The 18,041-nt window shown below is 38.8% G+C and overlaps 1 protein-coding gene across 1 annotated transcript in view; it reads right to left on the bottom strand.

Moving 5' to 3' along the window:
- SATB2 (SATB homeobox 2) overlaps positions 1-18,041 on the bottom strand; it is a 193,134-nt gene that overhangs the window by 106,857 nt on the left and 68,236 nt on the right. Inside the window, exons 4-5 of the mRNA XM_060016358.1 lie at positions 10,685-10,811; positions 9,445-9,568 (exon numbers count right to left, since the gene is read on the bottom strand). Coding sequence (XP_059872341.1) covers positions 9,445-9,568; positions 10,685-10,811 — 251 coding nt within the window. The remainder of the gene's footprint in view (positions 1-9,444; positions 9,569-10,684; positions 10,812-18,041) is intronic.

Genomic DNA, 18,041 nt, shown 5'->3' with positions numbered 1-18,041 from the left:
TGCAAGAGGGAAGAGATATGGGGACATATGTATATGTATAACTGATTCACTTTGTTATAAAGCAGAAACTAACACACCATTGTAAAGCAATTATACTCCAATAAAGATGTTAAAAAAATAAAAATAAAAAAATAATGATAAATAAAATGGAGTTGGCATATGTGGTATATATACACCGAGGAATACTACTCAGCCATAAAAAAGAATGAAATCCTGACATTTGCAACAACATGGATGGACCTTGAAGGCATTATGCTAAGTGAAATAAATCAGAGAAACACAAATGCTGTATGATTTCACTCATGTGGTATCTTAAAAAAAATAAAATGAAAACAAACTAATAGATACAGAGACCATATTAGTGGTTACCAGAGGGGAGGAGGGTTTTGGGGTAGCTGAAATTGGTGAAGGGGCTCAACTGTATGGTGTTGGATGGTAACTATACCTGTGGTGGTGATCACTTTGTAGTATACACAGATGTCAAACAGTAAATGCTGTACATCTGAAACTTATATAATAAAATAATAATAATAATTTAAAGGTAATTGGAAAATAAAGGAGTTGGCTACCCAAAGACTCAGTCAGGTTTGCTCTCTTCCCCATATTTTCTCAGTGAGTTTCTAACTCTGCTGACAACAGAACAAAAAATAAATAGGTTTAAGCTATGAACTGAGCAAAGGATCTGGGTAGCAAATAAAGACAGTTTCCTATAACATGAGAAACTTTAGTCACCAGAAATGCCTCTTCAAATTTGTGGCACCTTTTATTCATATTAACTCCCTGCAGGTCTTTACAGTTAGTTGACACTTAAAGTAGCTCTACGGATACAAATTTTTATAATTCAACCTGAGAGAGCTTTAAAAACAGAAGAGGTACATCTTGGGGATATTTAAGATGAAAGGTCATGTTATGTCTTACCATTACAGTTTCAATTATGAACATTTTCTAACCCTAAATTAGACTGCTGTATTCTCAAAGCCTGAGTCTGAACCACTAGGCCTCGCTAGAATACTCTGGACGCACACTGCAAGGTCATCTTAATGTTATGTCAATTTACTTTCAAAACATCAAAACTTAATTCATTATAAACAAAATTGAAAGGGACTAACACAGACCCCGCACATGCTGACTTTTACTCTACAAGTAATAGTGTTCTCCAGAGGTCCTGGAGCACAGAGAATCTGTATCTACCACATTGCATCCATTCTACAGCCACGTTTTAAAAATACAGTCATCCCTCCGTATCCGTATCCCTGGATGGTTCCTCATCCAGGGATTCAAACAACTGTGGATTGAAAATATTTGGGAAAAAAAATTCCAGAAAGTTCCAAAAAGCAAAACTTGAATTTTCTACACACACCCCAGCAACTATTATCATAGCATTTAATCTAGAGATGACTTAGAGTATATGGGAGGATGTGCGTAGGTTATATGCAGGTGCTATGCCATTTTATACAAGGGACTTGGGAATCTGAGGATTTTGGTATCCGCATGGAGGTCCTGAAACCAATCTCCTGGGATACCAAGGGATGACTGTACTTTAATATCACTGAAATTGGGATGCATCTTACAATCAGTAGCATCTTAGACCTGATGAGATACAGTTGCTGCAAAATGGGATGAGTAATAATTAAAATCTCTCCCACCCACCATCCTGCCAAAAAATATCTAATTTCCATTCACTGCTTTTTAAAATATGTGTATAATTTTGTAGTCTACATTGCTCTTTTATGTTTTCCAATCATTCAAGAGCAACCATACAATTGGCCTTTTAGAATACCTCCATCTTTTTGATAAATGAACATGATATGAGTCACTTTTTCAATCCAGAATACAGCCACCTCCTCAGTATCCATGTTAATATAAAGTAATATGGATTCAAATAACCCAGAAGATATGTGTGCTGTTATTTTTAACACTTAAACAAAGGGACTATGTTTTATTAAATATTAATATTTATATTATAATTAAATAGGCTAATATTAAATGACTAATAATATTAAAATGACTTTGCATTTGGGAAGCACGCTTCACTTCTCATGGTGGTGGGATGTGAGAAAGAAAGGAGGATGATGTGTGCGATGGGCAATCGAGGCAGCCCCTCTCATACTTAGTCACAGCCATAAACAGCACACAGACAGTGACTGTAGACAAAGCTATTTTATGAAAAATAGTACGTATTAAAATAAATAGGAAGGTTTAACATGTCTTCTTAACTACAGAAAAATTTTTGAAAGTTTCAGGCTTCTTTGTAATCAATCATGAAATTCTAAATATGAAGAATGTAGATGGGGGATAAAAATCTAAGTTTCCTCATTTGCAGTCACTCTGACACATCTGCCACTTATATTTAAAAGTTATTTTTTAATAAAATAAGGTTTTGAGGAATCAAAATATATCAGAATTAGTTACTGCAAAGCTTATTAGCTCATTTGAATTTGCTCTAAGCCAACTGCAAGAGAATATTATAGTATTGTTACTAATACTTATTACAGCTAAGTAGAAATTATAGCTAAGAAAAATAAATTTTCTGTTAGCTTCCTGAGACAAATTTTAAACTCACTTGTTTGTTTCTGACTAGCCCAGAGAAGAGATGTCACCTGTGATTATAAGTATGGTTGCATTTTTCAAACCAAGGGCTCAGAAACTCAGAATGAAGAAGCGTCTTGCCCAAAGTCAAATAGCATCAGGAAGCACCACAAAGAGACGCTACCACCAGGCCACACTGTTTCATGGGAAATGTTCATCACCATCTCCATCAGCTAGCACAAGCTCCAAGTGGATTCTGCAACCAATGCTTTAGACAAAGCAAGAAACAAGGTGACAAAAAATAAAACAAAAAGTTTCAGCCCCTTATATGAGTTAAGAAGTATAGAATCAGAGAAAGCTAAGGAACCTAAAGGCAATTTAAAACTTAATAGAAAAAGCAAAACAATAAACACAGGTTAAGATGATTTGTACAATATACTTGGAAAGACAGAGATCTGAGCATCCCCTTTTCCTCCCCCCAAAAAAAGAAAGATAAAATAATTGTGTATCTCTCACCACTTTTCCTTTGGCTTAGTGAGATTTGTTTGAACAGCAAAATTATACTAAGAGTAGCTAAACTTCAGATGCATAATACACTCACTGTAAAAAAGAACATTTTAAAACCAAAGTGAATAGTTACATGGTCCATAGGTGAGAATGCCCTGTCTGAGCAAGAAGAAGGGGGAGAAGCTGGCATCTCACGGCCCCCCTTCCCACCTGAACACAGAGGACAGAGCATGATGCAGGCAATGAATGATATATGCATTCTTTGCTTGTTTTCAGCCTTGTCATTCTGCTTGGTAATACGTTAAATAACATATTAAACATGAGATCATAATGATACTCCAATTAAGGTTATAGGAAAGGGAAAAAAATAATTTGGAGGAATTACTTTATCATGAGAAATTAATGGTACTTGGCCACTTTCTACTGTCCCTTTCCATCCCCATTTCTGAGTTATACTATCAGAATGGAAAGCTTTTGCCATTCTGGTTGAAAGAAACACTTCCTCTGGGCTGATTCGAGAGCTCCTCCCCTAGGGGACTGACGAATGGTTTGCTTGTCTGACAGGGGCACCCTCGTCTGTGAAAGGGGAATACTGATACCTGCCTCAGAGGCTGTAAGGATTCAGAGTTGGTGTGCATAGAAGGCCTAGCACAGAAGAGGTGGAGCCAGTGGACACCAGCTCTCTCCTCTCCAGGCAATCATTTCAGATGGTCGTCTCAATCACCCACTGGAAATTATTTAGAAGTTGTCACCTGTGAGCCCTCTTTGACGAGAGTTCATGAGGTTGGGCCATGATCTAAAACAACCTTGCATGAAAATAACTGAAATGGACAGCTGGCACCTCGTTCACACGGGACAGGATGCATCCCCACTACATCCGTGAATTTAAGATTAAACGAAATGAACAGTTGGCAACTGGTTAAGACAATACTGGTCCAGGCAGTCGATCAGCCACTTGTCTGTAGATGAGCGCATGATCAATTTGTTCTTTTCTATTGACCCAAGTGGCTGCTTGATTTCACTGCCTCATTATTTTGGCATATTGTACATTTAAGTTGTTCCTTTAATGATCCCCAAATGGGCAAGACTTGCCTAGGATGACAGAAATCATTATCTTACAATCTCTGTCTTTAAAAGACTATATAAACACTACATCACCATCATACTGGAAATCTAGTAACCTTTTCACAGTTCAAAAACTCCCATCAGTCATCTTGCTCCTCAAATATATGGCAATAAAACCTCAACTAGGGGCATGGGACAGAGCTGTTTTAGAAACGTATCTGTATGCTAAGTGAAATGAGCCAGCACAAAAGGACAAATATTCTATGATTCTACTTCTATGAGACATCTAGAATAAGCAAATTCATAGAGACGCAACACAGAATAGAGGTTACCAGGGGCTGTTGGGGGAGAGAAGAATGGGTAATTATTGCTGAATGGTTACAGACCTTTTGTCTGGGGCGATGAAAAGTTTTGGAAATAGATCGGGGTGGGGGCAGGGGGGGTGATGGTCGTACAACATGTAAATGTAATTAATACCACTGAATTGTAAACTTAAAAACTGTAAACTTAAAACTTGTTAAAATGATAAATTTCATGTTATGTATTTTTACCACAAAAAAAATTTTTAAAAGCATGTCTAGTGTCGCAGAGATAAAGTTAGGAGGGGAGGCAGGGGGACGCTGGAAGGTGCGCCTACATTTGCAAATTGCCATTCTATTGGATCATCCTAATAACCTATGAGGTGATCAAGGCTGGCACTGTTAGCTCTTCTTAGTTTAATGGATTGAAACCCTGAGGACCTGGGGTTTTGTCTTTTAACTCTTCCTTCAGTAAAAAAAATTAGTGAGCCACAGAAAGATGTGTTCATAATGTTTTCAAATTGGAACAGTTAGAGACCATTTTAATAAGGGAGACCTGGGTCTAAAGTATAGGAAATTAGGATGCTTGGGACAGACTATAGGCTGGAAGTGGTGACTCAGGGGGACATCAGAGGAAAAGGAAGAGGCTGTCAGCACTTAAACACATTTTGAAAGGTGAAATCAAAAATAAATACACAGACACACAAACACAACCTATACTTTCCAAGCACCTGGCCAGACAGAATACAGCTAAATCATGACTTCCCTCCCTTTAAATATATATGCCTCAGCCTACAATTGTTGCCCTTTTATGGACTTTTCCACTCTTTCCTTCTGTCTTCAAGGCTGCTCTTTTGAAATGTAGACCACTGGGATGTTCAAGAAAATATATACTAGCCACTGAATCATTCTTTTATGCAATTGCCCAACTTAAGTGAGGAAATACCTAATATGGTTTGGCTTGGGGGTAGTAAGGGAGAATTATGTTAAAAGCAGGCATCTTTTACTCATGAACTGAGAATATTTTAGATAGCCCAATAATCTACCATTCTGCTTTAAAGTAAGTAGTATTTGGTGCTCCACTTTCTTCTTCCTATACTGAAAGCTTCATCTCTCTCATCCTCACCACTGTACCCCCAGCCCATTGTAAAGTACCTGACTCCTAACTGGGACCCCACTAAAGCTGGTAAAATACATTTTTAAATTACTGTTTCACTGTCTCAGAACAAAAATTCATTCTTTTTCACACTGCACAGATTGAACAAAAATGTACGCACCTATTCTATGACAACCACCAACAAAATGAGTGAGCTTATCTCCACACCAAAATGCAATCCAGCTATGCAATTTAAGTGAATAATCCGGAACGTTTCAGGGTAACAGCCATAGGATTAATTCAGGTGCCCACATTACATGCCCACGCTGGCTGAGAAGGACTCCCCCAGTGAGATGTTCCGTAATCACACAGCATACCGGAAGCCTCAATCAAATCTCCTCCATATCTAAGCAACAGAACTGAGCCCCCGTTTGATTGAAAATGTACTGGGCATCAACCACCAAAGTACTGTATTCACTGTTTCTCGTTCAAAACATTTTAGAGCTGCCAAGAACACTGGAAATAATAAAACTTTACATTTTATAAAACTTTCTAAAACATTTTAATATTGAATTTATTAAATTAATACATTAGAGAGCAGTGGCTCTCAACCAAGAGTGATTTTCCTCCCATCCAAGGACCCTTGGCAATGTCTGGAGACATTTTGGTTGTCACAGGGCGGGGGGTTTGGGTAGGGGGGATGCTACTGGCGTCTAGTGGATAGAGATCAGGGATGCTGCTAAACATCCCACAATACACAGGACCACAGGACATTCCCCCACCACTAAGAATATCCAGCCCCAAAGCTCAACTGGGCCAAAGTTAGAGTAACAACAACATGGAAGATATACATTGTGCTGAATGCTGAGAACACAGAGATAAGAGATGGCTTCTGCTATCTGGGCAGTTCAGTAAGGGACAAGAACTGGCAGATAACACTGACAACAGGCTGTGATAAGTGCTGTGACAGGGGTGTGTCCAAAAGGCTACTAAAAGCAGAAGAAGCAACTACTTTAATCAGAAGGTCAGGGTTCTTCACCAGCAGTGACTTTCCAGCTGGAATTTGAAAGATTTCCTAAAGCAGAAGAGAGTAGCGCAGGCTAGCCGAGAGAAATCGCATAGCAAAAGCAAGGTAGTGTCACACTGCAGGACTCTGAGGTCACCATCATTGTGTGCAGGGGCCAGCAAAGCCCCAGATTAACATGGCACACCTCCCTTGAGGACTACTCTCATGTGCACAGGGGAGGTTAATAATTTCACAGGTAAAGCGATTTTTATGGCATTTTTAAAAAGAGCAGAAACACAGGTATATGGAGTAAACTGTGTATTACTTTTCATGAATTGTAAAAGTAACATAAGAAGTTGCTTTGTCAGACTTGAAGTGCTGATGGTACTAATTAGGTTGCTCCCACCCTTGGGAATATTTTGGTGAAGTTTGAGCAATGTTTAATGTTTCAGAACAATTAGTTGCATGGTTTGGAGCACAGAGTGGATGTAGGTAGAGGGAGGAAGGCGACTGGTGGGAAATCAGGTTAGTGGCATCTTGACGGTATACATGAGCTATGCTATGCAGTCTGTTCTTCCTACAGGCTGAGCAGGGGGAGTCTCTGGAGGCTTGTAGATGAGGAAATGGCACAATGTTAGCTTTGGAGAAGCAGGTGGCAGGAGAAAGATTATGATGCGGGATGACTGAAAATATTTCACATGAGAGGTGACAAAAGTCTAAACAAGGCAATGGCACAAAGGAGGAAGATTTTAGATACAGCGGTGATAGAATCCATTATATCTAATATGACAGTAACAGCAACTAGCTGCTTGGGCAACTAGGTGGGCAAGCAATGAGAACAGAAAATGGGGGAGAAAAGAGGATTTTTACAGCAGGGGTAAAGATGTTCTCATTTGAATCTCAAGACAACCCTGCAAATTATGTGACATATGTGGATACAATCATGCCCAGTTTACAGACGAGTTTAATGAGGCTCTGAGAGTGGAGGGGCTTGCCCAAGATCACATATTCAACATAAAAGAACTGAGATTCGGGAATTCCCTGGAGGTACACTGGTTAGGACAGCGCTTTCATTGCCGGGGCCCGGGTTCAATCCCACAAGCCACGTGGTATGGCCAAAAAAACAAACAAAAAAATTACTGAGATGAGAGCTCAGGGTGCTCAGCCCCTAATGTGGGTTCTTTCCACTCAGGCTGTCCCTCTAGCCACATTTTATAGTTATAACCAAACCTAATAATCACAATAGATCAATTCTGACCAAATTCCCATAGGCCTCAAAAGCCCTGGATAAAATTCTGAATTGGTGATATTGTTAGGAGCTTGTCCACTTCTAGGCAAAGCCCAATTTGACTTTCAAGTAAATCCAAGAGAAAATTAATTGTGACTAATCGTAAAATTTAGGAGAAATGATTGAAATTTTTTTTCCCTAAATTGTTCTTTATCCAGTCCCTGTATATGATCAGAATAATTCAAAATATTTATTTTTAGAACTTCATAAGCAATCACATTGGAATAAATCAAAATTCTAGCAACAAGCTTTAGCACCTATGGACATACCTACAGGTAGGTATTGAAATGGCCTATGTGAAAGCTGTAAGCACAAAAGTAGGGATGTAACTGATGGTGTCCCCTTCAATCTACCACTCAGGTACATGCCGTCCTGAATTTCTGGAAGCAAAAATATTAATAGCAGGCTTTGTCTCCGAGGATCTAAATTCTAAAACACCCTCCAAGACGCATATAAAAATTATTCCGTTCACACCAATAATATCATGTCTCAGGAATAACAGCTGGTACTATTTATGGAGTATCACTGTATGCGATGTACCAGGCCAAGAATTTATGTGATTTATCTCATTACTCCTCATTATATGACTTAGAACTATTACTCTCCTGGTTTTACATACAAAGAAACAGGCTTATAAAGATGAGGTCACAAAAGCTTGTAAGCCAGGACACGAATCCAGATCTGACTGATTCCACAATGCAAGCTCTTAACCACTAGGCTTCTTGCTTCCCCCAAAGACTATTATCCTGGAACATAGCTCAGGACACATCAAGTTTCTATGGTTCTTGTCATCTTCCCTTGAATTTGACAGACATGTAGTCAGTCTACTGTCTTAAATCAAGTGTAGCAACTCACACCAGAAAATGGATTTCCATTCATGGCTTTAGATAATGTTAACCTGAGTTCATTTCACAGCAGTTCTAAGCCACTCCCCATAGCCACCAAAATATTATCTTATTAGAAAAAGTGGGGCCTTCACCCATGAACACAAATGGAACCGTGAGCCCTTTCTTCTGCTGTTCCTCCCTTTGATCCTCTCAATCTCTTATTTTTGTGGCTTGTTTTAGTTTATGATCAGTTCAGTAAAAACAGAGTATCACTTTTTCTCGTGGTGCATTTTCATGTGGTGAACTCACTCCCAAATCTCTACAAGCGTGTATGATGCAAAGATCATCTCTCTCTGCTAGACCTAGAAAAGGCTCAATAAACAAATAAAAACAAATTAAGACGGGTCTGGCATGGCTGACCCATTTCATTGACCAAGTAACACAGTGATTTGAAGCCTGAGCTTTGGCAAGGGAGGTCTCAGCTGGGGTTGCAACCTGCCACTTAACCAGCTCAGTAAGCTTAGGCAGGTAAAGTGCTTCTCTGAGCCTTGTTTTCTTGATCTATAAAATGGAGACACTGATATCTACCTCCTACGACATGTGTAAGAAGACTGTGAGTGTAAAATGTTTTAATGTGACTCCCACTATATCAGAGCTCTCAATAAGTGATAAGTTCTCCTCTACAAAAAAAAGCACCACAACCTCCATATTTTTTTCCACCTAAGATGTAGTGTGAATATAAAATAAAAGACAGCTGTCTGAGCAGGTGTGCCCCTCCTGCCAGACAGCCCACCCTTGGCTTCTTCATTTCTCCTGAAGACACTGACCTGGGAGAGAGGGCATTCTTTGGCTAATGTGCTCTGGTTCATCTCTTTGAGCAGTTCCTTTAAGGCATTGCGGACCGTGGCGTGGTTCCACTGCTCCGCAGGCAAGTCTTCCAACTTCGAACAACTGGAAAACACAGCAAGAATGAGTGACATGCAAACCCTTAAATGCAGAGTACAGCAGTCACCCCTGGGTCCTGTGAAGCATTAGGAGAACCACCAAAGAACAGGGTTGAATGTGGGCCCAAAATGAGGGAAAGGGAGCAAAACTGCTTCTCTAGGACCTTGACAGAGCCCATCACGGTCTCTTTCAGTTGGTTCTCACACTAGCCTGAGAAAACTGGTCACTTCGGATATGAAGAGATGCCAATTTTTTAAAATAGGATTTCTCCAGTCTACTGATAGAAATGGCATGACAGTGTGATTATAAACTTCCACAATTTAAACTTAATTATTGGACATTCCTAAGGTTAAATGTAAACAAACGCTTCATCAAATTTGAAGGTCTACCCTTCACCCTCATAGAACAATCCAGAGATGTCACTTCGCTAACAAAAAACTGAAGAAAAGACATTAAAGCATTCCTAGACAAGGACAGGAATGGTGGGTCCCTATTAAAGTGTAAATTCTCCAAAAGGGGTAGATTCAAAACCTTTACAGTAAAGGACAATATTCCTTAAATCACATGAGCTGCTGGCACTTTACAATACAAGACTCTGCAGAGAAACTCTAGATTCTTTAGAGCATAATTTGTTCTGCATGCTGTATCTGAAAAAAAGAAATCATCCCCAGAACTTCTGCAGGCCACCAGAGAGGAAAGCAAGAGGCGTCCAGTACCAGCAGCTTCTTGGTAAGCAGGCTACAAGGGCACCAAACTCACCCCTCAAACACAAGCCTGAAACAGCAGAGGTGTTTATTCTTCAAATATTATGTGCTAAGCATTTAACCAGAGGACTCATTAAATTAGGGGCTGTGGAAAGTTCCCCTTTAAAGGCTGCAGATTTTTAATGATTTATCAAGCTTCCCCTAGGTTACCACTTCACTGCTTCTGAAAACAAAACATAAAACAGTTGGAATGTGGACTATAAAGATGCCTGGTGACGCCCCCCCCCTTCTTTTTTTTTTTCATTTCATCCCATGTCTAGAAATTAACAAAGACAGGATGAGCTGATCTCTGTAGCGACTCTATGATCAACGGAGCAGCTCTGAGAGTTAGGAAGGGCAGATGTTCAGAGACACCCACCTTTGTAATTGGATTTTCAACGTCACAACGTGATAGACATCTTGCAGCATGTCGGCCACTGTCGCATCGGGTGCATCTGTCACATAACTGAGGGGGAGAGGGTTCCACCTCCCAAGCTTGATTATTCCTGCACAGGGAAGAAAAACATAATAAACACATATCTGCTATTTATTAAACCCTCCCATTGTTTGTTCAATGTTAGGAAGGTCATCCAATAGTCAACATTCAAGGCCCACTCAGAGATATTTTACAACCCAGTGCAATAGACTCTTTCTGGCTGACAATTGAGTTAACTATACAGGAAGATGAGAATGAAAGGATGAGGTTTAATCATGGACAATCAGTTTTTTTATGTTTTCCTCTTTCTTAAATTACTTAGAAAACCATACGGTTACTTCCTTCCCCCAAAGTCTTGTTTCACAGTCTAACTTAAGACTGATGCTAAATATACCGAACTGCTGATTTCATAGACAAAAAAAAAAAAGCAAGGCTTAAGTAAATATAAGATTCGGTTTTGAATTGTACAAGAAAATTCCTGTGTGTGGGCTTAGCACACACACAGTCACATCCTGGTTGTGGTGTGAACCCCAGTGCGAATAGCATCTGGAGCTGAAGAAGCAGTGAGAGTTCACTTCCAGATTCACATTTCACGAGGCACAGGGCTTGTTTTCCATAGCACAATGATTGACCACAGATCAGAAATAGCAGAGATGCTTTCAACTTCCTTTTTTTTTCTTTTTTAATTCCTCAGTTCTTTTTACAGTGACAGTGGTACCCTGTCCCTGCGGGTTTCCTGCTACATATGGTAAACACTCGTGACAATGGAGAGAGAATAAAAATCCTGGTCAAACTTGGGCAGACTCATGGGACAGCTTCAGCAACACGTGGTGAAAATGCTAAGTTATTCACAAGATGGACCCATCTAATCTGGTGCACAGGGCGCATATAACATAGATGAAGAAAAATAAAGAGAAGCCCATTTCACAAACAACACAGTAACAAACATTTTATTTGTATGCTGTGAAAAATTCAATGGTCCCCAGGGTATCAAAAATTGTCCCATATCCAAAACAGCTATGTTTTAGTGATAGGAGAGAAACAGCATTTTTATTTTTATTTTTGACAACGCAGGTGAGTCCAACTACACTGTTCTTTCAAAAAATATATTTTATCACCAAAGAGACAGAACACCTGTATACGCAAGTGAACTTTTAAAAGCTTCACAAAATGCTGCTTTACAGCTATGGGCCAAAATTTCAATAATAGGAAATGAACTTTCTGGTCAGGGCACACGTCCTGTCCAAGATGAAATCAATGAATGCGCAATGCTTGACATAATGCTTGAAAACAGGGAATAAACAGAACAAAAATATTAAAATGATGCACTGTTTCAGTATTAAGATTTAACAATCTGGTGCTGAATATGCTGCAGTATAAATAGTGCCTGGACTCAGATCCAGTAAAGTAACACAGCTCTCATTCATAGTACCGTATGTCTCCAGTTCTGGCTCCTTAAGTCATATTTCACTTGCCAAGAAAAGCTGTTTTCTTGTGGGGATAGTTTTCCTAACATTCTCTCTCATGACAATGAAAAGTGCACAGCACACAGCATGTAGTAGTCATGAAAATGAACATCCAGGGCCCACTGGACAGCCATCCAGGAGAGGCTGGGTCTGCTTCATTGCTTCCTTTACTCCTTCTGACATGTGAAAGTACTAAAAAGATACCATGTAACATGTCTAACATAGTTCCTTCTTTTAAAAAATCACTCCACAATTTTAATCCCCTTAAAACATCATTATCGTGATAGCCCATAAGTTGAGTATAAACTGACCATCTTCTAAAGATGATATTTTATTATAAGAGATTAGATGGAGAAAAAAATGAAGTCAGCAATTGCACACTATCATAGGCAAGTAGAAGAAGCCAATTTTGTGGGTCATTTTGGTTACTAAGAATATGAAGGTAGCATGAAGCAAATGAATCCTGTAAACTTTGACGCATAACTCTAGAGGCGATTCATCCATGCTGTTGTGTGTGTCATTGTTCAATCCTTTTTACTGTTGAGGAGTGTTTCGCTGTAAGTTTATACCACAATGCAGCCAGAGACAACAGAATATCTCTGAATGATTTCACTTATATAAAATTCAAGAACAGGCAAGACTCATCTATGAGAAGTCAGAATGCGGCTACCTCCAGACAGCAGGGGCATGACTGGAAAGGGACATAAAGGGGATTTTCTAGTTTTGGCTGGTGGTTGCACGGGTATGAAAATTGTCAAAATCCATGTAACCGAACACTTAATATGCATATGTTTTATTGTATGTAAATTATACCTCAATTTAAAAAAAAGGTGGAGGGGGAAGAATCTCTACAGGAAATGACAGACAAGTCACTCTATTGAAAATAGTAATCTCCATTTAGATAAATTCTCTCCCCACCTTGATGAGCTGGAAGGAGACTTGTTTGGGCTGGAATTAGACACATACAGGTGTCTTCACAACACTTAATGCCTCCACAGGGAGCAGCTGCTACAGGGTGGTTTCTACATGTTGGAAGAGAGCTGCTGACACGTGCTATTTTCAGGCAATGGGAAGTGCGTGTGCTTTTTCTTTTTCGCACCATATTGACTAACCTGCACCTAGAAGTCATGCTCTTTGCTCAACTACCTACCAGAGTCTGCAGGAACCAGATCTGGTAGGACAGTGATGTCCAGAGGCTGCTCTCCTCCAGCCTGGCAGGGACTTGGAGTAACTCTTTTTAATAAACCTTTCCTCCAAATAAGGTCTCTGTCTAAAGTATTAATAACCCTCTTTGGAAATACAGTCCTCCTTCCCTGATATAAAATAGACAAAAATATTTCTTGGGCTGGTGTCAAGTGTTAATTGAGGAAATCAAAACGGGAAGCAGTAGACCATAGTGACAAAGAATTCCGGCTTCCAAGTCAAATTGCCTCTGTTCATATTCTGCCTCCTCCACCTACTAACCATGTAACTGTAGCAAGTTACTGAATTTCTCTATGCCTCAGTCCTCTCATGTGTAAAATGGAACAATAAAAGTACTGACCTCATAGGAATATTGTGCAGATTGAATGCAGAGCCCTTAGTACAGAGCCTGGATATCATTAATCCCAACAATTAATCATTTACAGTAATTATTTAGACATCTTTTAATGCTCCCTAAAAGAAAGATACAGTCAATTTATTTCAAAAATATTTACTCAGGGATGACTTCAATATCATTTAATCTTTAATTTAGTCAAGTGCCTATAAAAGGCCCTCATTATTTTAAATCACAAAGGAAGACTGTACATCAATCACTCGCTCTTCTTAGTAGCCTGTAAAGTCATACTGGTTCAAGTGTGAGGCACTTCAGAAGCAAAGACTGGAAAAGATCTTGGTTCCAAGTCTGGAAGGCCTCAGATGCCCAACTCAGTAACGCACCGTATGGGTCAGAGGTCAGGAGCAAGGCCTGGAGTCAGAGGTGAGTCCATGCCCAGCCTCCTCTGCTTGTCAGCTGCAAGATTTGGGGCAAGTTATTTAGTTGGTCTCTCTAAGGCTTGGTTTCCATTACCTGTAAGATGGGAATAATAACAGTGCCTACTCTTTAGGGTTGCCATGAGGCTTAAAATGAGAATCAGAATGTAGCAGTGGGATGGCACACAATAAGTGCTCAGTAAAAGTTAGGGGAAAATAGATCTTTGAAAGTTATTGGGTGTAGATGTAACACCATCAAAGCTTTAGGATGATTAACCTATACTGGAATTCAGGTGGATTAAAAAAGGGAAGCATTCTCAGGGGAGAAAAAAAAGAGCTGAAATAATCCAAACAGGTATATCTAACAACTATGACAGCCTCTTCCTGGCTCCCTCTAAGGAGGGATACAGACCCCAAGAAATGCTTTAGTACAGTGAAGGCGAACAAAGAAGGAAGAGAGGTTATGTTCCCACTGGGGATATCTGACTTGCAGTGCTGGAGAAATCTCAATAAAAGCAGCATAACTATAGGTATACAGAATTATTTCTAATGCTTACACTCCATGAGTAGGTTTTATAGCCCCAATCAAAATATGAGGAAAACTAATGATGATTACACAGTACTTTACACACACCCACACACACACACACACACACACACCCACACACACACTCAAGCCCAGCCAGGCACACAGTACATGCTCAATAAATGGCAATTCCCAATTCTTCTCTGAATATATATCACACTCTCACTCTGTCTGGAGTACTGATCCCATGCATTCACTTCTAGAAATCGTACACATTCTTCAAATTCTGCACCACGAATAATTCCAACTCTCATCAACCCAGCCTGAAGTAATTCCTTTCTCTATACAGCTGCACAGTAAATACTCTTGGTTAGTTTGTGTATCTTAGAAGGAGCTTACTTTATCACAATATCCCTTTATGTTACTTTACAGTTTACAAAGCGTTTTTTTCCAAACTATTAGTTCATCTTCACAAGGAGAGAAGGCGGTCAGTATTACACCTGAAAGTGAGGTGAAGATCAGAGAAGAGTGAGTTTTCAAGGACATCTGTGGGTGACAGCCAGAACCAGGCCCCAGGGCTTCAGCTGACAAGTTTTCTAACTACTGGGCCAATATCCTTTCTACTCAGCTCTGCCCATGTGCCAGTGCCCAATCACACAGTCACACATGGGGCAGGGACTTGACATTTAATGTTAAACAAAGGAACATATGAGACCAATAAGCAAACGGTGGCAGGGCCTGAAGAGACAGCTTCTCTGGAAAAAAAATCTTCTCCCTCAACAGTGCCATTTCAGACATAAACATTGTTTCCCACGTCATCCTTCCTATTTCCAAAGAATTTATCATCTGTGAACATTTACAAAATGCCTGGCGCTGAGGATTATTAAAGATGCAATGTCAAGGTCTTGAGTCCCAAATTATGGGCCTTTATTTGGGGGTTGAAATTCATACAAATGTTAACATGATTGAATTGAGCATAATATAAATAAAATTGCTTATATCTAGACAAATCTGTTCACTAAAATACAGAGGACCAATCCACTCTTCATGTTATGCTTTTAGACCAAATAAAAAAATGCAATTGTAGGTAAATTTCCCATTAGTGACATAAAATTAGGTTGGGAATGGAGGCAAGTTTTGTCTAAAATTAAAAAGATGCAATAATGGAAACCAGTTTTTCACTCTTTCAATGCAGTATTCTGCCAGACTGGATGTATCACAAAGAGAAATATCAATAGTTGTTTGTGTTATATGTATTTGTTATTTTTGTCAGTTTATAGCCTCTCTCAAAGAAACCAAATACTCTTCTCAGTAGATGCCTAATTCACATGCATCATTCATATCATTTGTACCTCTAACTATGTGAAAACAAGAGTGGTGATAATACACGTTACAGTTCATCAATATTTGATTCAAGTTTTTTAGAAAGTCGATCACTTCTGAGTGATAAATAAAATGTGCCGATAATACAATATAAGCAATAAAACATCACAAGGTTTGTATTAAGCATTAATCATCATTCATTTAACAAATTTTTCTTTTGTGTCTCCAGCATAAGTCACTAAGATGCAAAGATAACCCAGTACACACTATCCCTGTAATTATGGAGCTCACAACTGAGTAGAGAAGCTTATTATTGCTAAACACATAGCTAAGTGAAACCATTCTTAAAATAAACCAAAATGATAGTTTTATCCCCTGTACCTCAAATACAAGAAATACTTATTTCATGAAGGCCTGCAACAGATCACCTATAAAGTACAAGAGAACAGCTCTCACGGTTTGTGGTAGCATACAGATAGATGCTGATAAAATAGGTATATGTTGGGTATATTGTAGGATAAAGCCCACAAATTATCTGTGAGACAGATATAGGAAACCAGCAAGATATCAGCAGTATTCCTGTAGAACAGCTCAATGAATAATTTTCTTTTATTCCAGGTGCATTTTAACATTAACTTTCAAAGCAAAATGAAAACTCAGCCTGGGAAAAAAATGAGACATTAGCTTTAATATCTAAAGGCTTGGGTTTATACATTTCATTAACTCCCTGAAAAGATCTCAGCAAAAGAGTATCAATAAAAAAAAATCCCAGTCTCAGAGTAACTAAGCCTTGGGGCTTCTGGTTAGCGGTATTATTTCCACAATACGCCAACTGCTGATGAGGCCCCTTTTAAAAATAGGAGAACTCATGACATTGATCGCATCTGTTTATCCTCCTCAGAGTGGTCGTGTCCCTATGCTATAGCGTGTAATTTTCTGTTGTTCAGCTATGCTTTGTTAAAGAAATTAAAAACTGTCCTATATAATAAGAACATAGAATTATTTATCCATAAATCAGTTCACAGGAAATCACTACCCAGCAGTATATAATAACTCAGCCTGTGTTTCTAACCTGTGGCCTGACTGTGGTATATCGTCAAACTGTAGCAGCATAAGGACGTAAATTGTAGTTATTATTGTGAAACCTGTGGTAGGAATGACTTTTCAATGAGGAAAGAGAAAAAAGGCAAAACAAAAATGGTTTTTGAAGTGTACATATTTTCCTTTTTTAATCCACAGCTTAGCAGTACCCCAGTACAATTTACTGAAACTCCTACATATTCAGCTTTTATTTTAAAGACTATCTATATTTCAAATGTCTTGTATTGAGGGAAAAGTAAATGGTAAATGAAATAGCATTCTTCCAGCATTTTACATTATTCAAGTACCATTATAACTTACACAAATTAATGAAACTTCAAAACATACTTGTCTGGGAACCTACAATACACTTAATCCTGTATTTATAATAATACAAAAGAAAACACCGGACCAAAACAGAAGATTTGACAATTCAGAATAAATACTGAGGCTGTACTGGTTAAATGAATTTATCTAAAAATACGCACACACACACACACACACACACACACACAAACACACAGAGAAAGCTCTACCTGCAGCAATTTGGGTATTAGTGACAAACACAAATAAGGTAGGTTTCTACTCTTTAGGACATTAACTTTAATCTTAGATCATATCTGTATCAGGAGAATTGATCATAAGGAATATTATTGGCCTTGAAAAACTGAAATATGAATTTTAGAGCACTTTCAGAATAAACTATAGTGATACACAGCTGTCTGCCAATCTTTTCTTGAGCTGACTACCCCCTTATGCTACAAAAATGTTCTACTTAAAAAAATACATACAGTACCATTTGATGCCTTGTAACTCTATACGTGGTTTTTACATTTTGCAGCATAAAGATTTTTGTCTCATGTAATAGATGCTGCTTCACATTTGGGAAACGTTATGTTATAACCCTTACTTTTATTAGATTATTTAATATAAGCACTAAGTAACTAGACTA

Source organism: Delphinus delphis, chromosome 7, assembly GCF_949987515.2.
Source record: "Delphinus delphis chromosome 7, mDelDel1.2, whole genome shotgun sequence".
Classification (NCBI taxonomy): domain Eukaryota; kingdom Metazoa; phylum Chordata; class Mammalia; order Artiodactyla; family Delphinidae; genus Delphinus; species Delphinus delphis.
Note: the sequence above shows the minus strand (reverse complement) of the source record. Positions and strands in the feature narration are given on the sequence as shown.